General features: G+C 42.7%; 1 protein-coding gene across 2 annotated transcripts in view; it reads left to right on the plus strand.

Annotated features, from left to right (window-relative positions):
- Positions 1 to 9,727: 9,727 nt before the first annotated feature.
- Positions 9,728 to 27,570, plus strand: part of TCEA1 (transcription elongation factor A1) — a 40,690-nt gene continuing 22,847 nt past the window's right edge. For both annotated transcript variants that reach the window (XM_063451392.1, XM_063451393.1), the window contains exons 1-2: positions 9,728 to 10,003; positions 15,007 to 15,069. In XM_063451392.1, the coding sequence (XP_063307462.1) occupies positions 9,929 to 10,003; positions 15,007 to 15,069 (138 nt within the window). In that variant the 5' untranslated portion in view covers positions 9,728 to 9,928. The remainder of the gene's footprint in view (positions 10,004 to 15,006; positions 15,070 to 27,570) is intronic.

The raw sequence follows: 27,570 nt of genomic DNA on the forward strand, positions 1-27,570 counted from the left end.
TTGAGCTGGAGAAATCTTCATTAACCCTTTAAGGACACAACACATGACATGTGTGACATGTCATGATTCCCTCTTATTTCAGAAGTTTGGTCCTTAAGGGATTACATTAAAAGATTAAATGAGCACTTTAGTGTCCTGCAGCTGTTAAGGTGTCCAGCCTCCCTCTGAGTGTATGAAAAGGTAAAATTACTTACCTTTTTTTTTTCCCATCACTGTACTGCTTTCTCCATGGTTGTCCTGCTTTCTTACCTAGGACTGGTACATGTCTCCCTAACTTCCACCCCTCCAGTGGTCCACTGAGTCATGGTGCGCCTGACCAGGAGCAGCCCTGAAACTCTATGGAACTCTGAAGCGGATCGCAATTTGCTAAGACTTCAATGAGGGCGCTCTTGGTCCCTGGACCAGCTATCAGGGCGCCTTTTGGAGGGATGAAAGAGGGAGTGTCGAGGCATCGAATTACACCAGGGACTTGAGAGAGGTCCATGTTCCCACGGAAAGCGGTCATTTTAGGTGACTAGGAAATACTACTCAGCTCATGAAACACCACGCTGGATCAGGGGCTAGCGACCAGCTAAAACTCTACGTAACCTCCACGTAACTCGTGCTAGCCACATCCTATCCGGTAGCTTTTTTGACTAAGTGGGTGCTCTAATCCATGCTTCCTGGGGACACTGGTTGTGTGGGGATATGGGCAGGGGAACAAAGTTATATTGTATTTTCTGCACGAGTGCCAAGTTGTCTGGTCACTAGTTAAATTACCAACTCAGGAACAGACACCAGGGATGTTGCAATTGACCCCAAGTATAAAAAGCGATGTTTTACCAATAACCACTGTGCAGCTCTGACCCAGGAAGCACCTCTAGTGGCTTGTGGTCTGGCAACAAGAGGTGTTCCTGGGCTGTAATGTAAATAGTAAGCTGTAGTTGTTATAGTGTCTCTTTAGGTGTGTAAGGTATATGTTTGCTCAGCTTACATTTGTTTTCCTTAATAGATGACACCAGTGGTATCATAACCTATGATAGCCTTACATTATTGTATAGTTATATTTTATTTTTTATTAAAAAAAAAAAAAAATGGGGCTTTCTAATCTCATATGTGACATGCTGTTCTGTTCACCTTCTGACCATAGCCTGATTACAAATGCTACTTTCTTATTGGACACCCGCTAACCATGTCTCAGCTGTATGAATATGTGATTTTATCCTGTGCCTTAATAAAAAAAATTTACAATCGGAAGGATGAATATTAAACTTTCTTTTTCCTGCAATCTATATTCATTCACCTTTCCATGTATTGGACAATCAGCTCTGTGTGATACATTTGGCATTGCTGTTCTCTAGCTATTCATATTTGAACATAGACAAATACTGACCCCTACTGGGCTTACTGCTTCTTTGTGCCAAGTAGCAATTAAAGGGAAAGATTTTTACTTGTAGAGATATCTGTGCTTAAAATAGGCCCTTCTCCAGGCTTAGAAAACAAATTTCTATGAGATAAATAGTAACATAAGGAAAATAAGATTTCTTTGTAGCAATTTAGTGTATCATATCTGAGAATTAGGCTCATGATATACCGTATATACTCGAGTATAAGCCGACCCGAATATAAGCCGAGGCCCCTAATTTTATCCCAAAAAACTGGGAAAACTTATTGACTCGAGTATAAGACTAGGGTGGGAAATGCAGCAGCTACTGGTAAATTTCTAAATAAAATTAGATCCTAAAAAAAATATATTAATTGAATATTTATTTACAGTGTGTGTATAATGAATGCAGTGTGTGCGTATGTGTGTGTGTATGAGTGCAGCGTGTGTGTATGAGTGCAGTGTGTGTATGAGTGCAGTGTGTGTGTGCATGAATGCAGTGTGTGTGTGTATGAATGCAGTGTGTGAATGCAGTGTGTGCAGGGCCGGTGCAAGGATATTTGCCGCCGTAGGCAAAAAACATTTTGCCGCCCCCCCCATATGTCCTGACTTCCCCTCCTCCTCCCTCAGTGGTCCTTACCTCCCCACCCCCGTGTTCCTTCACCCCCCCCCCCCCAGTGGTCCTGACTCACCCCTCCCCTAGTGGTCCTTATCCCACCCCCTCCCTCCCATAGTGGTCCTTATCCCCCTTCTCTCTCCCATAGTGTTCCTTATCCCCCCCATCCCTCCCATAGTGGTCCATATACCCCCCCCTCCCTCCCATAGTGGTCCTTATACCCCCCCTCCCTCCCATAGTGGTCCTTATCCCACCCCCTCCCATAGTGGTCCTTATACCCCCCCTCCCTCCCATAGTGGTCCTTATACCCCCCTCCCTCCAATAGTGGTCCTTATCCCCCCTCCCATAGTGGTCCTTATCCCCCCTCCCTCCCATAGTGGTCCTTATCCCCCCCTCCCTCCCATAGTGGTCCTTATCCCCCCCTCCCTCCCATAGTGGTCCTTATCCCCCCCCCCTCCCTCCCATAGTGGTCCTTATACCCCCCTCCCTCCCATAGTGGTCCTTATCCCCCCCCCCTCCCTCCCATAGTGGTCCTTATACCCCCCTCCCTCCCATAGTGGTCCTTATCCCACCCCCTCCCATAGTGGTCCTTATACCCCCCCTCCCTCCCATAGTGGTCCTTATACCCCCCTCCCTCCAATAGTGGTCCTTATCCCTCCCCTCCCATAGTGGTCCTTATCCCCCCCCCTCCCTCCCATAGTGGTCCTTATCCCCCCCTCCCTCCCATAGTGGTCCTTATCCCCCCTCCCTCCCATAGTGGTCCTTATCCCCCCTCCCTCCCATAGTGGTCCTTATCCCCCCCCCTCCCTCCCATAGTGGTCATTATACCCCCCTCCCTCCCATAGTGGTCCTTATCCCCCCCCTCCCTCCCATAGTGGTCCTTATACCCCCCTCCCTCCCATAGTGGTCCTTATCCCACCCCCTCCCATAGTGGTCCTTATACCCCCCCTCCCTCCCATAGTGGTCCTTATACCCCCCTCCCTCCAATAGTGGTCCTTATCCCCCCCCCTCCCTCCCATAGTGGTCCTTATCCCCCCCTCCCTCCCATAGTGGTCCTTATCCCCCCCCTCCCTCCCATAGTGGTCCTTATCCCCCCCCTCCCTCCCATAGTGGTCCTTATCCCCCCCCTCCCTCCCATAGTGGTCCTTATCCCCCCCCTCCCTCCCATAGTGGTCCTTATACCCCCCTCCCTCCCATAGTGGTCCTTATACCCCCCTCCCTCCCATAGTGGTCCTTATCCCCCCCCCTCCCTCCCATAGTGGTCCTTATCCCCCCCTCCCTCCCATAGTGGTCCTTATCCCCCCCCCTCCCTCCCATAGTGGTCCTTATCCCCCCCTCCCTCCCATAGTGGTCCTTATCCCCCCCCTCCCTCCCATAGTGGTCCTTATACCCCCCTCCCTCCCATAGTGGTCCTTATACCCCCCCCCCTCCCATAGTGGTCCTTATACCCCCCCCTCCCATAGTGGTCCTTATACCCCTTTTTTTGTTATTAATTTTTTTTTATTATTATTATTATTATATTATTATTTCTTATTTTATTTTATTTCGTCCCCCCTCCCTGCTTGATATATGGCAGGGAGGGGGGCTCTCCTTCCCTGGTGGTCCAGTGGCAGTTCAGTGGGGGGGAGAGGGGGGCTGGCAGAGCTGTACTTACCTGTTCTGCAGCTCCTGTCAGCTCTTTCCTCCTCTGCGCCGTCCGGTCAGCTCTTCTGTCAGCTCACACTGTAAGTCTCGCGAGAGCCGCGGCTCTCGCGAGATTTACACTGGGAGCTGACCGAGGTGCTGACCGGACGGCGCAGAGGAGGAGAGAGCTGACAGGAGCTGCAGAACAGGTAAGTACAGCTCTGCCAGCCCCCCTCTCCCCCCAGTCTGTATTATGGCAATGCAAATTGCCATAATACAGACCTTGACTCGAGTATAAGCCGAGTTGGGGTTTTTCAGCCCAAAAAATGGGCTGAAAAACTCGGCTTATACTCGAGTATATACGGTAATATGGAAAATAATAGACTCAGATTAAATAAAAATCACTTTAATTAAAGGATTTAATTCTTTAAGAAGTAGTTGTGGTGGTAGGAGTCTGTATGTGCAGCGTTTTTGCTTGAAACGCTGTACATCCAGAGAGAAGGTTACTATATTTAACATTCAGAGAGAGCTTCAATTTAAGTCAAGGGCTAATTACTTCTGAATGAAAATTTGAAACTGTGGGCAATGAGGTAATCCATAAGAGACGTGTTTTATGTATGTGGCCAGCCAGGGCCGCCATCAGAAATTTTGGGGCCCCTAACTCAGCTCAGGGTGTGGGCCCCCGGGGGCACGCCACCACGCCCACCCACAGGGGCCGCCTCCAAATCCTGCCCACAGGAATACACACACAGACACAAAAGGACACAGATACACAAACACACATATAGGCATACATACATACTGACAGATACACAGATACATACTAACATACATACAGACACATACTTGCATACATGCCGACATGCATATGTACATACTGACATACACACAGCTCATTTTTCAGTCACCCTCCTATTTCTTGCCTTTTCCTTGCAGGAGGGTGGCTGGGGCTGATGGGAGTTGGCGTGGCTCTTCCTCTTCAAGGCCTCCTCTCTGTCTCTCCACTTGTGTGGAGTGAGATGGGAGGAAGTTACCGTCCGTTTTTTTAAAGGGTCCCGATCATGCAATTACATGGCCACAGCGCTGACCGGGCCCCTGAAGATATAGGGCCATCGGGTGGCCCTAAGTGCGTGGGGCACCCAATGGGCGCCATGAGCGTGCGGGCCCTGGAGGCAGCCAGATGGCTTCTCAAGGTTGCTTCTCCAATATAGAGGTAGTAGTAATTACTTCAAAATGTGGGAGATACATGAAAAGTGTTGACCCACTTAGAGTTTATAAGGCTTCCACTTGTGTGTGCGTACACACACGCACCATATATCTCTAAAAAACATTATTTATTTTGCATTCAACATTTCAATTCACAATCTGATCAGTATGTATTTCATCTGTGTACAAGAACAGTTAGAATATTTTTTTACAAACAGAATATTGTTAGTTCTAGCCCCAAGAAAGGTGAACTCGAAAAGTAATCCAATTAAATCCTGATTTACTAGACAAACCAATTAATTAAAAAAAACCAATATGTTTCTCTAGGTTACATTGGTTTGTGCATTTATGCCACATTTGGGTTTATTTACTAAATTCCAAATTGTGGAGAATTAAGATTTCAATTTAAAAGCAAAAGGAGCTGATGTAGAAAAAATAATATAATCTGCAGATCATCTTAAAGTAATACTAGAACAAATTGAATTTTGTTTGTTATTTTAGCATAAATAAATGAAAATCAGCCTTACATATAATATAGAATCTTTGAGATGAGTACATTAACACTGACAACATTTATTATTCATATTATAGATTGCTACAAAAGAGTTTAGTGAATAATATTCGAAGACACTTTAGTGTCCGAAATTCCAGTTTATTTTGAAATTCTAGGCAAAACCCCCCCAAAAAACTAGAAATTTAAATTAGCTGTGGTATATTCACTAAACTCTAAAATGTAACAAACTGCAATACAATAGAAAAACAGACTAAATTAGTCAAGCTATAACTAGACTGTAAGCTTGTCTAAATAGGGTCTTCATCTGCCTATTGTTCCTGTAACATTTTGTAATTGTCTCATTTATTGGTAAATTCCCCCCTTCTATAATATTGTAAAGCACTCCTGAATAAGTTAGCACTATATATTAAAACAATAACAATGACAACAACAACAACAACAATATAGGCGAGATGGAAAATGTTTCCAGAGCACCTATTGTGGCTATAATTTGGTATTTTGGATTTCAATTAACTAGGTTCAGAGTTTAGTGAATAAACCCAAGCTATGTTTTCAATTCAACTATTCTAGTTTAAAAAAACCTTTACATTTACTTTGTGATCCTGCTAATTCTGATTTTTATATTTGAACGTATCCTCCTAAACAGAAAAGCCATGACCCTGAAAGAAACCCCAACCTCCAAGGTATCATATCAGAGAGCCCCAGGTCAAGCACATCCCAAGCTGTTGCAGGGCTCACAGTGAGGCCATGGCACTCAGTGACAGGGCTCCCAGTTTGAGGCCATGGCTCTCCATGACAGGGCTCCCAGCAAGGCCATGGCACTCCATGACAGGGCTCCCAGCGAGGCCATGGCACTCCATGACAGGGCTCCCAACGAGGCCATGGCACTCCATGACAGGGCTCCCAGCGAGGCCATGGCACTCCATGACAGGGCTCCCAGCGAGGCCATGGCACTCCATGACAGGGCTCCCAGCGAGGCCATGGCACTCCATGACAGGGCTTACAGCGAGGCCATGGCACTCCATGACAGGGCTCCCAGCGAGGCCATGGCACTCCATGACAGGGCTCCCAGTTTGAGGCCATGGCACTCTATGACAGGGCTCCCAGTTTGAGGCCATGGCACTCTATGACAGGGCTCCCAGTTTGAGGCCATGGCACTCTATGACAGGGCTCCCAGTTTGAGGCCATGGCACTCCATAACAGGGCTCCCAGCGAGGCCATGGCACTCCATGACAGGGCTTACAGCGAGGCCATGGCTCTCCATGACAGGGCTCCCAGTTTGAGGCCATGGCACTCTATGACAGGGCTCCTAGTTTGAGGCCATGGTACTCTATGACAGGGCTCCCAGTTTGAGGCCATGGTACTCTATGACAGGGCTCCCAGTTTGAGGCCATGGTACTCTATGACAGGGCTCCCAGCGAGGCCATGGCACTCTATGACAGGGCTCCCAGTTTGAGGCCATGGTACTCTATGACAGGGCTCCCAGTTTGAGGCCATGGCATTCTATGACAGGGCTCCCAGAGAGGCCATGGCACTCTATGACAGGGCTCCCAGTGAGGCCACGGCTCTCTATGACAGGGCTCCCAGCGAGGCCACGGCACTCTATGACAGGGCTCCCAGTTTGAGGCCATGGTACTCTATGACAGGGCTCCCAGTTTGAGGCCATGGTACTCTATGACAGGGCTCCCAGTTTGAGGCCATGGTACTCTATGACAGGGCTCCCAGTTTGAGGCCATGGTACTCTATGCCAGGGCTCCCAGTTTGAGGCCATGGTACTCTATGACAGGGCTCCCAGTTTGAGGCCATGGCACTCTATGACAGGGCTCCCAGTTTGAGGCCATGGTACTCTATGACAGGGCTCCCAGTTTGAGGCCATGGCATTCTATGACAGGGCTCCCAGAGAGGCCATGGCACTCTATGACAGGGCTCCCAGTGAGGCCACGGCTCTCTATGACAGGGCTCCCAGCGAGGCCACGGCACTCTATGACAGGGCTCCCAGTTTGAGGCCATGGTACTCTATGACAGGGCTCCCAGTTTGAGGCCATGGTACTCTATGACAGGGCTCCCAGTTTGAGGCCATGGTACTCTATGCCAGGGCTCCCAGTTTGAGGCCATGGTACTCTATGCCAGGGCTCCCAGTTTGAGGCCATGGTACTCTATGACAGGGCTCCCAGTTTGAGGCCATGGTACTCTATGACAGGGCTCCCAGTTTGAGGCCATGGTACTCTATGACAGGGCTCCCAGTTTGAGGCCATGGTACTCTATGACAGGGCTCCCAGTTTTAGGCCATGGTACTCTATGACAGGGCTCCCAGTTTGAGGCCATGGTACTCTATGACAGGGCTCCCAGTTTGAGGCCATGGTACTCTATGACAGGGCTCCCAGTTTGAGGCCATGGTACTCTATGACAGGGCTCCCAGTTTGAGGCCATGGTACTCTATGACAGGGCTCCCAGTTTGAGGCCATGGCACTCTATGACAGGGCTCCCAGCGAGGCCATGGCACTCTATGACAGGGCTCCCAGCGAGGCCATGGCACTCTATGACAGGGCTCCCAGTTTGAGGCCATGGTACTCTATGACAGCGCTCCCAGTTTGAGGCCATGGCACTCTATGACAGGGCTCCCAGTTTGAGGCCATGGTACTCTATGACAGGGCTCCCAGCGAGGCCATGGCACTCTATGACAGGGCTCCCAGTTTGAGGCCATGGTACTCTATGACAGGGCTTCCAGTTTGAGGCCATGGCACTCTATGACAGGGCTCCCAGTTTGAGGCCATGGCACTCTATGACAGGGCTCCCAGTTTGAGGCCATGGCACTCTATGACAGGGCTCCCAGTTTGAGGCCATGGCACTCTATGACAGGGCTCCCAGTTTGAGGCCATGGCACTCTATGACAGGGCTCCCAGTTTGAGGCCATGGCACTCTATGACAGGGCTCCCAGTTTGAGGCCATGGCACTCTATGACAGGGCTCCCAGTTTGAGGCCATGGCACTCTATGACAGGGCTCCCAGTTTGAGGCCATGGCACTCTATGACAGGGCTCCCAGTTTGAGGCCATGGCACTCTATGACAGGGCTCCCAGTTTGAGGCCATGGCACTCTATGACAGGGCTCCCAGTTTGAGGCCATGGCACTCTATGACAGGGCTCCCAGTTTGAGGCCATGGCACTCTATGACAGGGCTCCCAGTTTGAGGCCATGGCACTCTATGACAGGGCTCCCAGCGAGGCCATGGCACTCTATGACAGGGCTCTCAGTTTGAGGCCATGGTACTCTGTGACAGGGCTCCCAGAGAGGCCATGGCATTCTATGACAGGGCTCCCAGAGAGGCCATGGCACTCTATGACAGGGCTCCCAGAGAGGCCATGGCACTCTATGACAGGGCTCCCAGTTTGAGGCCATGGCACTCTATGACAGGGCTCCCAGTTTGAGGCCATGGCACTCTATGACAGGGCTCCCAGTTTGAGGCCATGGCACTCTATGACAGGGCTCCCAGTTTGAGGCCATGGCACTCTATGACAGGGCTCCCAGTTTGAGGCCATGGCACTCTATGACAGGGCTCCCAGTTTGAGGCCATGGCACTCTATGACAGGGCTCCCAGTTTGAGGCCATGGCACTCTATGACAGGGCTCCCAGTTTGAGGCCATGGTACTCTATGACAGGGCTCCCAGTTTGAGGCCATGGTACTCTATGACAGGGCTCCCAGTTTGAGGCCATGGTACTCTATGACAGGGCTCCCAGTTTGAGGCCATGGCTCTCTATGACAGGGCTCCCAGTTTGAGGCCATGGCACTCTATGACAGGGCTCCCAGTTTGAGGCCATGGTACTCTATGACAGGGCTCCCAGTTTGAGGCCATGGCACTCTATGACAGGGCTCCCAGTTTGAGGCCATGGCACTCTATGACAGGGCTCCCAGTTTGAGGCCATGGTACTCTATGACAGGGCTCCCAGTTTGAGGCCATGGTACTCTATGACAGGGCTCCCAGTTTGAGGCCATGGTACTCTATGACAGGGCTCCCAGTTTGAGGCCATGGCTCTCTATGACAGGGCTCCCAGTTTGAGGCCATGGCACTCTATGACAGGGCTCCCAGTTTGAGGCCATGGTACTCTATGACAGGGCTCCCAGTTTGAGGCCATGGCACTCTATGACAGGGCTCCCAGTTTGAGGCCGTGGCACTCTATGACAGGGCTCCCAGTTTGAGGCCGTGGCACTCTATGACAGGGCTCCCAGTTTGAGGCCGTGGCATTCTATGACAGGGCTCCCAGTTTGAGGCCATGGCTCTCCATGACAGGGCTCTCAGCGAGGTACTCAGTGACCGGGCTCCAGGTAAGGTCTAGCTCACCGGAAGGGGGAGCGAACTTATTATAATGTCCCTGGATTTGCGACACCTCCATTTGTGGCCGTCGCGCATCACTTCCGGTCGGGTAGCTGAGAGAGCTGCTTGTTCGCGCAGGCGGGAAATCGCTTTTTGCCGCTGTGAGCCCGGGGAGGTCTGCTCACTGACTGACTGGCCCCTGAACCTGTCCCTCCCACCCCCCGCCTGCCACAGAACGTGGAGCAGGCTGTGTTTCCAAACAGAGCGTGCGGCCATTGCCTTAGTGCTCGGCAACCATGAGCGCGGCCACGGGGGAAGAGATCATCCGCATCGCCAGGAAAATGGAGCGGATGGTGCAGAAAAAAAACACGGTGAGTTCCTTGCAAGCCGTGCTGGAGGGGTGGGGAGGTATAATGGTACAGGCTGTCCGTACCGGGGTAACGGCGGATAATCTGAGTAAGGGGGAGCCCTCACCCTCCATCCCCGGTTAGTTGGTTCGTTCTGGGTTGCAGGCGCCCTCGGTGTGTCAAGGCAGGTGCGCGCACCCGTGTCAGACACTGTGCACCCTCTATCACATCTCCCAACATTGCAATAGGACAAAGAGGGACGCTCTAATTTTAGGGGTGGGGGTGTGACCAGAGAATGGGCTGTTCAGGGAAATTCTAGGTGACTTACTGATCATTTTATACAAATAAAATGCAATTTGGAACAAGAACAATGTATCTCATTCACACAGACTGATTTCTAAACCCATTTATCGTAGTTTAACCCCTTAAGGACCAAACTTCTGGAATAAAAGGGAATCATGGCATGTTACACATGTCATGTGTCCTTAAAGGGACACTGTAGGCACCCAGACCACTTTTGCCCATTGGAGTGGTCTGGGTGCCAACTCCCACTACCCTTAACCCTGCAAGTGTAATTATTGCAGTTTTCTTTAAACTGCAATAATTACCTTGCAGGGTTAAGTCCTCCCCTAGTGGCTGTCTATTAGACAGCCACTAGAGGGAACTTCCTGCTCTATAGCACAGGTTTTCTGTGCTAGAGCGTCGCTGGACGTCCTCACGCTGTGTGAGGACCTCCAGCGTCGCTCAATTCCCCATAGGAAAGCATTGAAAATCGCTTTCAATGCTTTCCTACGGGGTGCGCTAATGCGCATGCGCGGCATTGCTGCACATGCGCATTAGGTCTCCTCGGCCGGTGGGCGGGATCAGTCTCGCCCACCGGCCGACGTATGCAGAAGGTGGAGCGGCGGGGGAGGAGCAGGCAGCGACGTGGGACATGTCGCTGCCTCAGGTAAGTCACTGAAGGGGTTTTCACCCCTTCTGCAACTGGGGATTGGGGGGTGGGAGGGAGAGGAATCCTGCAGTGCCAGGAAAACTGATTGTTTTCCTGGCACTGGAGATTCCCTTTAAGGGGTTAAAGGAACACCGCGGTCACTGCAACAACTTCATCTTATAAAGTTGTTATGGTGCCTGGAGACCACCCGGTGCTTTCTTATCTTGGCCTACAAGGCGGCCTCCAGCGCCGGTTCTGCACGTACTTGTATTAAGTAATACAAACAGCCCACAAACACAACACAACGGACAATCCACATACACACACAATATCCCACAAGCAGCCTTTCACATGCAATAACTCAAGCAGCCCCCCCCACACACCACCAAGAACATATAAATTCCCCAAGCAGCCCCCTTACACAGCCCACATTCATAGGTATCATACGCTGCAAAGCAACTGCACAACCCATAAATAGCACAAGCGCAATACAGCAACATACACACTGATTTTAAAAATTAGGATCGGCACGCCATGGGACTTTAAGATGTTCTTTGGCACAGTACTACTAAAAGATTTCTTATCCCTGCCCCTAGACCATAATGATAATGTTTAGTAAAAGGAGCATTTTAAACTTTTGTAGCACTTCAGCTTTCAGTGTCTCCTCTGGCTTACTTGGCACTTTTTAAATTAATTTAGTGCTTCTCTAAGGGAATCATTCTATTGCTGGTGTGTGACAATTACTGTGCATGTGTCATAGTACCTTAATGTACAGGATTGTCTCTGGTGATGCTCACTAGCAAGGATCTCTTGTGGATGGAGTGGAGCTGTGGCCAATAGACAATTTTGCAGCAGGAGTAAGACAAAGTAACCTGTTCTTTTTTGTTTTCTCAGTGAACAGGAGCACCCCCTAAATCTATAATGTGTTGTTGTTGTTGTTTTTTTTTTTAATGCTAGAGCCTTCTAACACATCCTGTTATCAATTTTAACTTTGTCCAATCAGGAGCAGTTATCCCAGCACTCTTAGCCACTCACTGTCATTCAGATTGGGCAAAATAGTATAGAGCTCAGTTTTATCATCCCCATTTGTTCTTTATTACGGAACCCTGGCTTTAGCAGTCTGGATGTGTGTCTCCATGGCTATGCGCCTTTATGCTTCGTGTTCCCCAGGTTGTGCTTTACACCAATACTTGGATGGGAGCCTGGACGAATGCCTTGTCTGTTGTGAGCCCCACTCTTGGAGGAACCTAGATGCCCAATGGAACCGTGGTTGGTCAACTTTACTCAAGGTTTTTGTTAAAGCCTTAAATCTTTTTGTTTTGACAATCCACTACTGCTGGATCCTATAGCTACTGAGTAACAGTCAGAGTCAGACATATACTGATCAGATTTTTCTTTCAGTGTCTGTTATGTTATTCATTTTTTAAATTTAATTTTAGTTTCTAATTTGTGGCCTATTATCATATTTCAGGCTTAAAGGCTGGCACATTTATAAAATATACTGATATCTTGATTGCAAATATTGGAATCTCCTGAAGGACTTCATTTTTGTTTTTTGCACCTGATAGGATTGCTGCATGTTACTGCATTCACCTGCCCTTACCTTCATTTATCTCCTTCTTCTGATACATGAATGCCTTCTTACTTTCTCTACCACTTTGCTTGACTGCGTACTGCATTACAAACTGGGCTTATCACTTCTTGGCGTTCAGAAGTTCTCCTGGGGCAATGCCAGTTAATATTTCTCTGTTTATATTTTGTGTGCCCTCGTTGATATATCAACATTATGCTATTGAGGATGAGGCCTGATATAAACTCGTTTTTGTTTTGAACTCTGTTGTAACATTATCTGCATTTGTTCACAACTCATTTGTCTGTTTTGTATCTTGTACGAGGTGCTTTCCTTTCATTTTTTTCTCAATAAGACTTATTACTATAAAATGTTTAATAACTATGTGGAGAAGTGGAATATATATATATATATATATATATATATATATATATATTTTTTTTTTTTTTTTTTAAATCTTGTTTTATTGATGTATTGCAATTGTGAAGACAAAAAGTGGTAGGCACACAGACCGCTGTATATGCAAACATATCCATAACACCAATATATACATTTTACATAAGTTCAGTTACTTTGTTAACTCTTTGATAGTTGCCAACGGTATGGTGCAGAACCGCCAGGTAATGGAAAATAGTATGATAACATGATATGTAGATCGATCCCCTGCATTAGCTGCTACCTGAATTTTCCTTTATTACAGTAAGTAAGCCAGTGCTATGTGTGTCGGCGTCCTGTACTAGGTGATATTAATTTATAGTTGGTTTGAGAAGTGGAGTTGTCAATGTACTTTATTCCTCTTCATATGGGAAAACAAAGGGTGCAATAACTTATAATGGGACGATAAAGTATAGTGTGATTTTTGTAAAAGAACTACATATATCTGAGTAAACGATTGAACTTCTGCATAAATGAGATAAGCATTTAGAATATGAAATACTCAGTTTTAACCCAGTAATAGATTCCAAGGTATTGGCCCTCAGCATTTGTGCATGTAGTTGATCTTTGTGACTAAAAAGATGTGTTCACCTTATTTTATGACTCAAAATATGTTTTTCTGCATACCGTATATACTCGAATATAAGCCGAGGCCCCTAATTTTACCCCAAAAAACTGGGAAAACGTATTGACTAGAGTATAAGACTAGGGTGGGAAATGCAGCAGCTACTGGTAAATTTCTAAATAAAATTAGATCCTAAAAAAATTATATTAATTGAATATTTATTTACAGTGTGTGTGTGTGTGTGTGTGATGCAGAGCCTTGGTGGGGGGGTGGGCATTTTTTTTATTATTTTTTTATTATTATTTTAATATTAATTTTTGTTTTATTAGTAATTTTTTATTTTTTTTATTTACATTTTTATTTATTTTCATCACCCCTCCCTGCTTGTTAGCTGGCCAGGGAGGGGGGCTCTCATTCCCTGGTGGTCCAGTGGATGGCTGTGTAGGAGGGGGCTGGCAGGAAGCATTTACTTACCTTTCCTGCAGCTCCTGTCAGCTCCCTTCTCCTCCGTGCCGGTCCGGTCAGCTCCCCTGTCAAGTCCCACTGTAAGTCTCGCGGCCGCGCGGATTACCGTGGCAACGCTCTGACCCCGCAGCTCTCGCGAGACTTACACTGGAGGAGAAGGGAGCTGACCGGACCGGCGCGGAGGAGGAGGAGGGAGCTGACAGGAGCTGCAGGAAAGGTAAGTAAACGCTTCCTGCCAGCCCCCAACAGCCCCTTGTCTGTATTATGGCAATGTAAGTTGCCCTAATACAGACATTGACTCCAGTATAAGTCGAGTTGGGGTTTTTCAGCACAAAAATGTGCCAAAAAACTCGACTTATACTCGAGTATATACGGTACTTATTATTCGGTCTTGAGTTGACTTGAATCCATTTTATGCCTAGCTTTTGATGTTCTGTATTTTATATACTGTACATTTAGCAGATCGTAGCCTTATTTTTATTTATTTTTTTTATTGGTAAAATTATGCATATGACATTGTTCAGTTGGAAAATTGGGAAAATACATTGGTTCCAATTACTGATGTGCCTGTTATCAGTGGGGCCATTGTAATGACATTGGGGGGATGGGACCATTTTTGGGTAGCAATCCAGGTGCTATGAACCAGTGAGGTAGAAGAATCAGATTGGTGAATTGTCTCTTATTGTTTTTAATACCACTGAAATTTTCTGAAGACATAATCACAAGGTTTTCAAGAGGCCTATAAGTTCTCTGGAATAAAGTAGTGTTTTAGTGTTTTCTTACTGCATAGCTCACCATTTATATTTATTTATTTTTGTCCATCATTCAATTAGAGTTGGATTTTACTTGATTCACTTTTTAATTTGATGTACTTGATTTTAGCATAATGTATAACAACTGTACTGGGGTGGGCTGCGGGGCAGGCAGGGCTTATACAGTTCCGATGGAAAGGATAGTATTTCTTTTACCACAGTCTAGCAAAAGTTTAGAAAGACCGGGAAATGTAAAGAGTAATGAAAGCTCAGTTGAAATTCATGCTCATATATAATCTTTCTATACAGGTGGGAGCTCTCGATCTGTTGAAGGAACTTAAAAGTCTGCCTATGACCTTGGAACTTCTTCAGGTAAGTTTGTTATTCCGCATTTGAGTGAGAGAAAAATGTGAAGACTAAGGCTGCTACATGTTATGGTACACTATAATTCCTTGATTGTCGAGTATCTTCTATAGTCCACAAATCTCTGCAGCGCTGTGACTAGCCATCATTTTAACACACCAAACTACTGGTAACATAAAAAGCATTAAACAGTTGTGTTTTTAAAAGCAGCAAACATTTATAGAATGTAAAACAGAAAATGCAAGCTAGGCAAATGTTATTGTAGATACAAAGAAGCTGACTGCTTTTAAATCTAAAATTAATTCCATATGATGTCCATGTCTAAGAATTCTAATGTCTAAATTGAAAATGCAATAAATAAAATAAAAAATAATAATAATTCCATAGAAATCAAAAGAAAACCAAGAACTTGATTGAAAGATTCAATCACAATATTTAATTTGGATTTATTAAAGAGTAGATGTGAGTTAAGTCAGGTCTATTTAAATAATGTTTTTTTTTTTTAAATGTAAAGACTAATTCTTGCCGGTTGTTGTAATTTTAATATTTCCAACCAGGTGGAGACTTCATCTTCAGAGTAATAACTGTTCAGACCAGTTTAACAATTATATCAGAGCTGATTTTTATATATATATATATATATATATATATATATATATACCATTGTACATGATTATGAATAGATAATTTATTGCAAGGGGAACTATATCCAATTTAATAGGTTAAAGGAAAACTATAGGGTCAGGAACACAAACATGTGTTCCTGATCCTATTGTGTTACAACCACCATATAGGTGGCTTGTCCCCCTTTTCCCCTTTAAAAGGTAATAAAACCTATATTGTTTGCAGCGCAGGTCTGCCAGCGCTAGCCAAACTTTATGATTTCAGCCAATCCAATGCTTTACCATAGGAGGCAGGGCAGGGCCAAAAGCTAGCTTGGCCCATCAGCACCCCCTTATAGAAATCCATTGAATCAGTGCATCTCTGTGAGGAAAGTTCAGCTGCTTGGAGACGCCGTACGGAAGCACCTCCAGTGGCCATCTGAGACATGGCGACTGGAGGTGTCCATAGGGGGCAATGTAAGCACTGCCTCTTACAGCAAAAGGCCTGCAGGGAATGATTATACTCCTTATAACAACTACATTAAGTTTCCACCAGGTGCTCCTCGATGCTGGATTATATGCATCTGACTTCTGCAGAGTCCAATGTCGATCCCGCCAGTCATTCATTGGCTGAATGTGTCAGCAGAGCTCATTTAGAAAATGAATAAACCTGTGTGTAAAGTGTATGCACAGAATTGACATTAACCAGCATAAAACTCTTGCTCTCCGCTGGATCATGGCGTTACAAATGGCACTGCCACCTCTGACAGCAATATAAAATATCTCAATATATGCAGAGATTCATTCTGAAAAGCTTCAAACACAGACTCCAAGCACCATGATCACTCAAAGGCACAGAATTGGTCATGGTACTTGGATTAACCGTTTTAAAGTAAGCTGTGCATAGGTTTGTTGAAGAACGATGGGAATCAGGTATTTTTCTGAACTTTATTTTATTAAAAAATTCAGTGAAAAGGTGCATGTTTTCTCTGTGGAGTCAAGGTCAGTTAACTTTTAGAATTGATGTAAATGTTACATGAATATACAGCATCATGCTACATAACTAATCTTGTTTTCATGCTGAATAACCTTTGGACTATCATCTAGTTTTAAATAGATTTTTCACCCAAAATAATTTTATTAAAATAAATCTGATTTTTGAAGAAAAAATTAAAATTAATATTTTATTTTTTTAATCCATTTTTTTTGCACCCTGACTTATTGCTGTGTAAAGCTTCTGCAACTGGTTCACCAGCGCTTGTGACATTATGTGGTGACATATTGCACTACCAGCCAATGCACAGAAATCCCCTTCTGCTTTTTCTTTCTAGAATTCTATTTGTTTCTTTGAGATTTTGTTTCAGTATTTATGTTGATCCTCTGAACTCAATGAGCAGACACAAGTGAAAACCATTAAAGGTCCCTTTAACTGTACTGAGTGACTACAACAGCTGTGTGTGTGTTACAACTGTGCATTGCATTCTGACTGTGATGTGGAGTCACACATGGTTTTGTTCTAGTCTGAGTTTTGGTAACATGAGTTTTCTAGGCTGTTATACATGCTTAACTGGATACAAGCCTGAGTGTGTTGTGGTGGCAGTGCACACCATCAGGTGTTGGGAGAGCGGGGAAGACTTTTTTTTAATTTTATTTTTTTACTAATTGTCTTATGAGTGTAATACACTACACTTAGGCATACTGTATTTAGATGTGTTGCAGTGTTGATTTGTTACGAATTAGGAAAGTCAGACTGTACTTGCTTCAGCTGAATAGTAGTGATTTTACTCTACCATGGCAAATAATTTACGCAGGAGGTGTTTACATTAATTGTGGTCCTCCGCTTCATGGCCTCCATTGGGGCTACCACTGGGGCTCTGGCACATTCCTCTGCCGTATGAGGAAGGGTTAGCTTGGAGGCCGCTGATGGGAACAATGGGGAAAAAACAGTATATCTGGCAAGGAACAGAAGACTGGAATCAGAAGTGCTGGGTGACAGAGCCCCAACTTTAGGGTTAAACGGTTGCCAATGACGGCAAGAAGGCACCTTAAGTGGTTTGGAGTGCTGATTTGGAGTTTGGAGTGCTGATTTAAGAGCTGATAATGTCACATCAAAACCAGCCTTTAAAGCATCACTGTAACCACTACAACCTGCTGAACTAGTAATGGTGACGAGTGCCTTGGTGCCGTCCCAGGGTAAGTATGTCAAAGTGTTTAAGAACGGTTTGACAACTTACTTGACAAATGCCAGTCTCATCATTGACTAAGAGCTTTAGACTTCTCAGTACACATAGCTTCGGGGGGCACAGGAGTAACCATTGGCACACTCCAGGTAAAATGTGAGACTGTTCTCAAATTATTTAACTAATCTGCAGTGGTTATGGTGCTTTGCGTGTTCCTTTAGTTCCTCCAGTGCGTCAGTCATGGCAGGTAAAACCTGCATCGAGGAGTGGGAGTCAACGTGTTTAGACTTCGCCTTCACCTTTTACACGGGCACCAGGCACAGTCTAGGCAGAGGAAAGGGATCCCCTGACTCAGGAGGGCAGGGGTCGCTAGTGAGGGCATAAGCATGGAATGCAGGGACTGGGAGAAGGAGGAAGAAACAGCACCCATAGCTGAAGCAAAAGCTTTTTGCAAGGAGGATGCCATAGTGGCATCCAGCAGGGCCTGAAATTCCTGGGAGGCCATAGCCCCTTCAGGATTGTCAATATTAAAATCACCAGTGGGGCCTTCAGGCCCTTCCTCCCTATCCTGCATGTTGACAAAGTAATAGGTAAAGTATAAAAAAACTAGGGAAATATACCTTTAAATAGGTAAGTATAAAAGACTAGGGCATATACCTTTTAAATGAGCAAAAACGGAAGGGTTGATTGACCCACAGAAAAACACAAGGGAAAAGGAAAACCTGCCCGCTGGTGCACTCAGGGGACCCAGAGACCAGACCGCACAGCAGCAGAGTGAGCGACCGATCAGCCTGAAGGACTGCCCAAAATGGCCGCCGCACGTGCAGAATATCGATCGCAGACTGATTCCTGACGGGGGAAGGGGCGCGTGCACCCTACCCGCGCGGGCAGCCCGCGATCGAGGAGAAAAGCAGGAGAGCAATAAACAGCCGCGGCAAAGTAGAACAGCCGCGGCTAGGAAAACAGCACCGGGTCTCGCACGGCACCTGCAGGGAGAGCGCAGGGGAAAGCAAACGGTTGAGGGGAAAACCAGGGCACAAGTTAGGGGCTAGCCCGAGCACACCAGCGGAAGGCAGGCATAAGAAATAGAAAAAAACAGCTGCACAGATAAGGCAACTACACACAATAATAATGAGCAAAGATAATAAACATTAACCCCTTGAGGACGCTAGACGGTTCAGGACCGTCACCGGCATTTTTCCCTTGCCGACCGACGACGGTCCTGAACCGTCCTAAATTTAAAATGTACTTACCCGATCGCCGTCGTTCCCCCGGCGGCGATCGGCGGTGCTCCCGGTGTGGGGAGACTGCCTGCAGCCCAGACAGTCTCCCCATGGCGGTTTAGGACCCCTGGGGCCATGTGATCGCCCAACAGGGCGACCACATGGTCACAATAGGTGTCCTAGTCTCTGCCTGCAGGGGGACTGTCTGTGCTGACAGGCAGTCTCCCTGCAACTGTAAAATCATAAAAAAATTTAAAGTGAAAGTTAATAAAAAAAAATATTATATATGATATATAGACATATATTATACCTATATAATATAGGTCTATATATCATATATATAAGTGTATTTTTATATTAATATGTACATATATTAATATATATATAATATATGTCTATATATCATATATATAAGTGTATTTTTATATTAATATGTACATATATTAATATAAAAATACACTTATAATTAATTTACACACGTGTATATATATAATATATATAATAACTATATATAGTATATATATATTATTATAAAATACTAATAATAAATAATTTAAATTAAAAAAATTAAAAATAATAATAAAAATTAAAAAAAATTATATATCTATACGAAATTTTATTCTAACTGTATTTTGATATTAATATATATATTTATATCAAAATACACTTAGAATGAAATTGTATATATAAATAAATAAAAAGAATGCGAACTATTCATATGTCCATATACAAAATTACATAAATAATTATATAAATATACACGTAGACTTCAAATATATAAATATGCATATATATTTAAATTCTACGTGCGTATTTATGTAATATTTTTACATAATTAAGTTATTTTATTGATGCCCAGGCCGAAAGTCCAGAGAATTTAATTTGCTATCACTGTATTTTACCCTGTAACGTTCTACGACACCCTAAAACCTGTACATGGGGGGTACTGTTTTACTCGGGAGACTTCGCTGAACACAAATATTAGTGATTCAAAACAGTAAAACATATCACAGCGATGATATTGTCAGTGAAAGTGACTTTTTTTTGCATTTTTCACACACAAACAGCACTTTTACTGATGATATAATTGTTGTGATACATTTTCCAGTTTTGAAACACTAATATTTGTGTTCAGCAAAGTCTCCTGAGTAGAACAGGATCCCCCATGTACAGGTTTTATAGCGTTTTTGAAAGTTACAGGGTCAAATATATGGGTCAAATATTTTTACATTGAAAATGGCCAGGTTGGTTACGTTGCCTTTGAGAGCGTATGGTAGCCCAGGAATGAGAATTCCCCCATGATGGCATACCATTTGCAAAAGAAGACACCCCATTTGCAATACCTTGGGTTATGTCCAGTCTTTTTTAGTAACCACTTAGTCACAAACACTGGCCAAAATTAGCGTTCAATTTAGTTTTTTACTTTTTTCACACACAAACAAATATGAACGCTAACTTTGGCCAGTGTTTGCGACTAAGTGGCTACAAAAAAATTCTGGGCATACCCCATATTGAATACCCTGGGTTGTCTACTTTTAAAAAAATATGTACATGTGGGGTGTTATTTAGCAATTTATGACAGATAATAGTGTTACAATGTCACTATGGATACATTTTTAAAATGTATGTTTTGAAACCGCAATATCCTACTTGTACTTATAGCCCTATAACATGCAAAAAAATAGCAAAAAGCATGTAAACACTGGGTATTTTTGAACTCAGGACAACATTTTGAATCTATTTAGCAGTTTTTTTTCATTCGCTTTTGTAGATGAGTAAAAGATTTTTCACATAAAATTCAAAAAACTTGTATTTTTTTCAATTTTTCATCATATTTTTTCATTTTTTTTAAATTAAATTACATGAGATTATATAAATAATGGTATGTAAAGAAAGCCCATTTTGTCCTGAAAAAAACAATGTATAATTTGTATGGGAACAGTAAATGAGAGAGCGGAAAATTACAGCTAAACACAAACACCACAAAAGTGTAAAAAGATGCCTGGTCGCAAATGTACAACATCGCAAAAAAGTCCGGTCCTTAAGGGGTTAAACAAGAAAACAATAATATCAGGAAAAAAACAATAACAGGAGCAAAATATTTAGCGGTCTGTGGAAGCAGCAAAGAAAGACGGGGATTGTGGGAGACACAGGCCTTATATAGTCACTTTCTCTGTTATGTGATTGGTTGCCTGTGTACCTATACAGTTTTTTCTTTCATTTGCTGAGGAAATAAAGAAAGAGTTATGCATAATATGAGCCTCCGTGTCTTTAATAAAATGTACCAATTTCTCATTGTGCCCTGTTATATAACTTGATCTGTAAGGTATAGCAAGAAGGAAAACACAAAATCATTTAGTTTAAGTTTAGAACACTAGATGGTGCTGTTGTGCCCCACAAAATAACACATAACTTTTTTATTTTCTTTTTTTTTATTCTCATGAGTTGCTTCATTTTATTTTACATTTTCAATAAACAATGGCAAGTAACGTAATCCGTTTCAGGGACATGAAATACGAAAAAGATCCTTTTTTTTTTCATTTCTCCTCTTCTCTGCGGGTTTTCACTTTGCTACCTGCCAGATGCACAGGGCAGATTGTGTAACGATTGGTAGATAGCTTAGATAAAGTCCCCAAATTGCAGAGCAGAGAAGTGTGGATTTCTATTTTTTAAAGGTTACTCCAATCGTCATAACCACCACAGACCACTGTAGTGGTTATGATGTAAGGAGTGTCTTGACCCGGTTCCCAGTAATGAGGTAAAACCATTTAGCAACACGACTGTCTACTGACCTCTCTGTCAATGAATGCAATTCTGTGCAATGGAACTTTAGGGCTGGCTGATAACACCCCAATGATGCTCCTGGAGGTGGACTTAAATGTGTATGTGCAGTTTCATAGCAAAATGCTGCACATACAGACTTAACCCCTTAAGGACCAAAGTTTTGGAATAAAAGGGAATCATGACATGTCACACATGTCATGTGTCCTTAAGGGGTTAAAGCACCATGACAACTTCAAATCACTGAAGTGGTCATGGAACTTGGAGTAACCCTTTAAATTTATCTTTTCATACCACACATGCATATTAGTTAAATATAGGGAAATGTAAATTTGCAGTCGTAAATGAGTGTGTTGCAGTTTCAACCCTCTGTCAGTTCTAGGAACGTTTGAGATGCTAGTGTCTTGCATCACACCTGCAGATAAATCAGAACATGTTATTTTGAGAACTCCTCTGCACATTTAGAATCACGTCCTTAAACAAATATTTGTTTCTGACTCGAACATTTCCAGAGAAAACGAAACTTCTTCCCAAAAGCCAAGTGCGAGTTTTCATTTTCTCATGATACGTTGAGGTTAGAAACCACGCCATTTAACCCAATAACATTTCACTTTCACTTTGATTTTTAAGCTTCTATTTAGTCAGAGCATAATAACCTGTGAACAAAAGGCACAATACGATCTTGGCAGGCTGACTGGCACATGTTTACACACACGTCCAGTTGTAGGGTTCTGGTTTTATTTTTATTTTCCTAGCTCCCCCTTTCAGCTTCATAAGCGTTCTTCTGCTGAAACGTATGGTTTGTGATGTTAATGGAGAGCTTCAATTTGTAAGAAAATTGAACATTGCATTGTATACAGGATCATTAAAATGCTGTTTTACCCTTTATTATACTCTATTTTATGTGTGTTAGTTGTATTTTATGTATGTTATATTTTAGCTGACGTGCTCAGCTAATGAATGATTTTAAAATATAGATAAAACTAATATTGTTAGTGGCTTTTTTTTCCCCTCCTGCCCACAGCATAGTAATAATCCCCCCATGCCTTTATATTTGTAATCTGTGTTTTTTTCCTTGTGTTAGATCTCCATACCTAGGCAGAGCGATTTTCTTCTCCTCTGCCCATAATGTTTACTGTTTGCCCTTCTGTGGGATTCATATTACTGGTGGATTGTGGGTGCTTTTGATTAGCAGCTGAAACAGAGCCCTGTTTAAGAGCGATGCTTTGTCAGCTTGTCTGCCATAATTAAAGGACCACTATAGTCACCCAGACCACTCAATGAAGTGGTCTGGGTGCCAGGTCCCTCTAGTTTTAACCCTGCAGCTGAAAACATATCGGTTTCAGAGAAACTATGTTTACACTGCAGGGTTAATCCAGCCTCTAGTGGCTGACTCCCCGACCGCCACTAGAGGCTGCTTCCACGATTCTCAGTGTGAAAATCTCATTGAACTCACGTTGGACGTCTATAGGAAAGCATTTGAAAATGCTTTCCTGTAGGCGGTTTGAATGCGTGCGCCTCTGGCAGAGGGAGGAGAGGTCACCAGCGCCGGGCTCCCTCCCTCCCTTGGAATTCGCTTGTTGATTATTTACTATTCACAGTTTAACCCCTTCAGGACGGGTGACGGACAAGGTCCGTCATCCAGGGAATACCCTTAACGACGGGTGACGGACCTCGTCCGTCACGCGGTAAAATTAACCCCAGATCGCCGCGATCGTGGGGTTAATGGTGCTCCCGGTCTGCCTCTGTATTAGAGGCAGACCGGGAGCACCGGATCGGGCTGCCCCAGTACATGTACCCGCTCTGACAGCATGTCAGAGCGAGCACATGTGCTGTGTATACTTACCTTCCGCCTCCCTGCACTTCCGGGTTCAGTGTGAAGTGCAGGGAGACGGATCAGTGCTGATCCTGCCCCCTAGTGTAAAAAAAAAAGTAAATTTAAAATCCCACCCCCCTTTACCCATTTTAATAAAAAATTAACCCCTTCCCTGCCAATTGATCACTGACTACAGTGATCAATTGGCAGGGATTACATTTTAATATGATCTGATTTTTTTTTTTTTAACCCCTGAGGGGTTAAATTTATTTTATTAATTAATTTAAATATTTTAAAATGATAAATTTAGCTAGCTGGGGAGGGTGGAAGTTAGTGGGGAATTGGGGGATTTAGTGTTAGGCTAACTAGGGGTTAACGTTAAAAAAAGTTTTAAAATAAGCTTTAAAAAGTTAAAAAATTAAGATAAAAAAATAGTTTTAATAACGTTTAACCCCTTCAGGACGGAGTCAATAGTGCACGTTCTGAACAAAACGTAAACAAAAACTGGAATTTGCGCTATATGTCTGTTCAACCGTAATTCACCTCTTTCATATTAAATGCACCCACACTTATTATATATCATTTTGTTCAGGAGAAACAGGGCTTTAATTTCATATAAAATATTTATATATGAAACAATTTATTATGAATAAAATAAAAAAAACTGTGAGAAATTTGATTTTTTTTTTTTTTAATTTGTAGTTCCGCCTCACATTTTAGCTGTAAATGTCATAATACTGTTAGGTTTTACTGCAACAAAATGCACATATTTGTAATCAGCGATGTCTCACGGGTACAACAGTAACCCCATTAACAGGTTTTATGGTGTTTTGGAAAGTTACAGGGTCAAATATAGAACGTTCCATTTTCAAATTGAAATTTGCCAGATTAGTAATGTTACCTTTGAGACGGTGTGGTAGCCCAGGAATGAGAATTACCCCCATAATGGCATACCATTTGAAAAAGTAGACAACCCAAGGTATTGAACGTGGGGTATGTTTAGTCTTTTTTAGTAGCCACTTAGTCACAAACACTGGCCAAAGTTAGCGTTCATATTTGTTTTTGTGTGAAAAAAGCAAAACACTAATATTTGGCCAGTGTTTGTGACTAAGTGGCTACTAAAAATGACTGGGCATACCCCATTTGCAATACCTTGGGTTGTCTACTTTTGCAAATGGTATGCCATCATGGGGTAATTCTTATTCCTGGGCTACCATACGGTCTCAAAGGCAACATAACTAATCTGGCAAATTTCAATGTCAAAAAAATGAAATGCAAGGCTTATATGTGACTCTCTAACTTTCCAAAACACCATAAAACCTGTACATGGGGGATACTGTTATTCTCGTGAGATTTCACTAAACACAAATATTAGTGTTTTAAAACAGTAAAACATATTACAACAATAATATAGTCCATAAAAGTGCCGTTTGTTTGTAAAAAATGCAAAAAACGTCACTTTTACTTAAAATATCATCGTTGTAATACAATTTACCAGTTTGAAACACTAATATTTGAGTTCAGCGAAGTCTCCCGAGTAAAACAGTACCCCCTATATACAGGTTTTATGGTGTCTTGGAGAGTTACAGGGTCAAATATAGTGCTTGCGAATTAAATTCTCTGCACTTTCTCCCTGTGTTGTCAGGCATGTCAATCAAATTTTAATTAATCAAATGACATAATTATGTTAAAAAATTACTTGAATATACACGTAGAATTTTAATATATATGCATTTATAGGTATTTAAATTCTACGTGTATACTAATGTAATCTTTTATGTAATTATATGTATTTATCTATATATATATATATATATATATATATATATATATATTTGCGTTTATTTGTATTTTATATATAGATAGATATACATAGAATGTCATTCTAAGTGTATTCTGTTTCTAATATATATATATATATATTAATAACAAAATACAGTTAGAATGAAATTACATATGAATATATAATTTATTTTAAATTGTTTCAATATTTTATTTATTTAATTATTTATCTTATTTATTTATTATTTTAATTATACGTGTATATATATATATATATATATATATATATATATATATATATAATATATATATGTAGATCTATTATATATATATATATATATATATATATATAATATATATGTAACGTCATTCCAAGTGTATTTTAATACTAATATATTAATATTAATATTAAAATACACTTTGTATGAAGTTACATATATAATATGTATATATATATTATATATATATATATATATATATATATATATATATACATACATATATTATATATATATAAATACTTGTATTTTATTTTAACATGTGTATTTTTTTTTTTTTATACTTTCCTACCAGCAGGGGGACTGTCTAATATTTTAGACAGTCCCCCTGCTGGCAGATCCATCGCCAGCTATAGGGGGCCATGTGATCGCTCTTTGAGAGCGATCACATGGCCCCCGGGGGCCTCATTTGCCGGAGGGGGGCTGCCTGGGCTCTCAGGCAGCCCCCCAGAAGAGGATCGCGGCGGAGGTGAGTACACAGTACCTCCTGGGGGCTTCAGCCGTTACGGCGTTCTATGCCGCCGAAACGGCTTTAAAGCCCTTTAACCCCTTAAGGACACATGACGTGTGTGACACGTCATGATTCCCTTTTATTCCAGAAGTTTGGTCCTTAAGGGGTTAAAGCCGCGACGGCATAGAACGCCGTAACAGCGTTAAGGGGTTAAGTAAAAAATTAAAAAAAATAAACCCTTTACCCAGTCCAAATAAAAATTAACCCCTTCCCTGCCAGTCGATCACTGCCTACAGTGATCAAAATACAGATCACAGTATTATACTGTGATCTAATTTTTTTTAACCCCTGACGATTAACTTTTATTTATTTTTTAACCCTCAGGGTTAATTTATTCAATTAACTAATGTAAATATTGTATAATTAAATATTTTGCTAGCTGGGGTGGGTGGGAGTTATGGGAAAATGGGGAATTTACTGTTAGTGCTGCTTACTGCTAGTTAGGGGTTAACGGTAAAAAAAAAAGCTTAGAAAAATGTTAAATCTGTAAAAAAACAGTTTTACGAAAGTTTAAGAAACTTTAAAAAAATTAATAAGCATAACAAAAGTTTAAAAAATAGTTTTAAAAAGTTTTAAAAAGTTAAAAAATACATTTAATAACGCTCATTACCACTACACCTGGTACAAGCTAGCGGAAAAATGATCCCACGCTAAGGTTCAAAATATGCCTTTTGAAATACCCTGGGATGTCTTCTTTAAGAAATGGTATGGCTTTATGGGGTATTTGGATTATATAGCCTGGTATAATACTCTAAAATGGGACATGGGCACAGCGTAAAAATGTAAAGTTTGAAAAAAATGCAATGGCTGTGTCCCAAATGTGCCCCTCCGATGTCCACATTTACCTGGCAAAGGTAAATACGGGGGTATTTTTGTACTCAGCCGACATAGCTGAGCAACATATAAAGTATTATAGAGTGGTGGTACACATAAGGTTTGCAAAATATACTGTGCAAACTCACTTTGTGTGTCAAAAGGGCAGAAAAAACGCTTATTACCACTACACCTGGTACAAGCTAGCTGAAAAATTATCCCACGCTAAGGTTCAAACTATGCCTTTTGAAATACCCTGGGGTGTCTACTTTAAGAAATGGTAGGCCTTTGTGGGGTAGTTTGAATTTAAAACCTGCGAAGATGCTTGGAAATTGCACATAGGCCCAGCGTCAAAATCCAAAGTTCTGTAAAATCTGATATGGATTGGTCTCCAATATGGCACTGTAGCTTCACAAAATAGTACCAAAGACATTCATTGGGGATGTCTTTTTACTCAGAAGACTAAGCTGAGCATAATTTGGAGGTTTTGAACTTAGTGGCACATATGAAATATACAAAATGCC

The sequence above is a fragment of the Pelobates fuscus genome, chromosome 4, assembly GCF_036172605.1.
Source record: "Pelobates fuscus isolate aPelFus1 chromosome 4, aPelFus1.pri, whole genome shotgun sequence".
Lineage (NCBI taxonomy): Eukaryota > Metazoa > Chordata > Amphibia > Anura > Pelobatidae > Pelobates > Pelobates fuscus.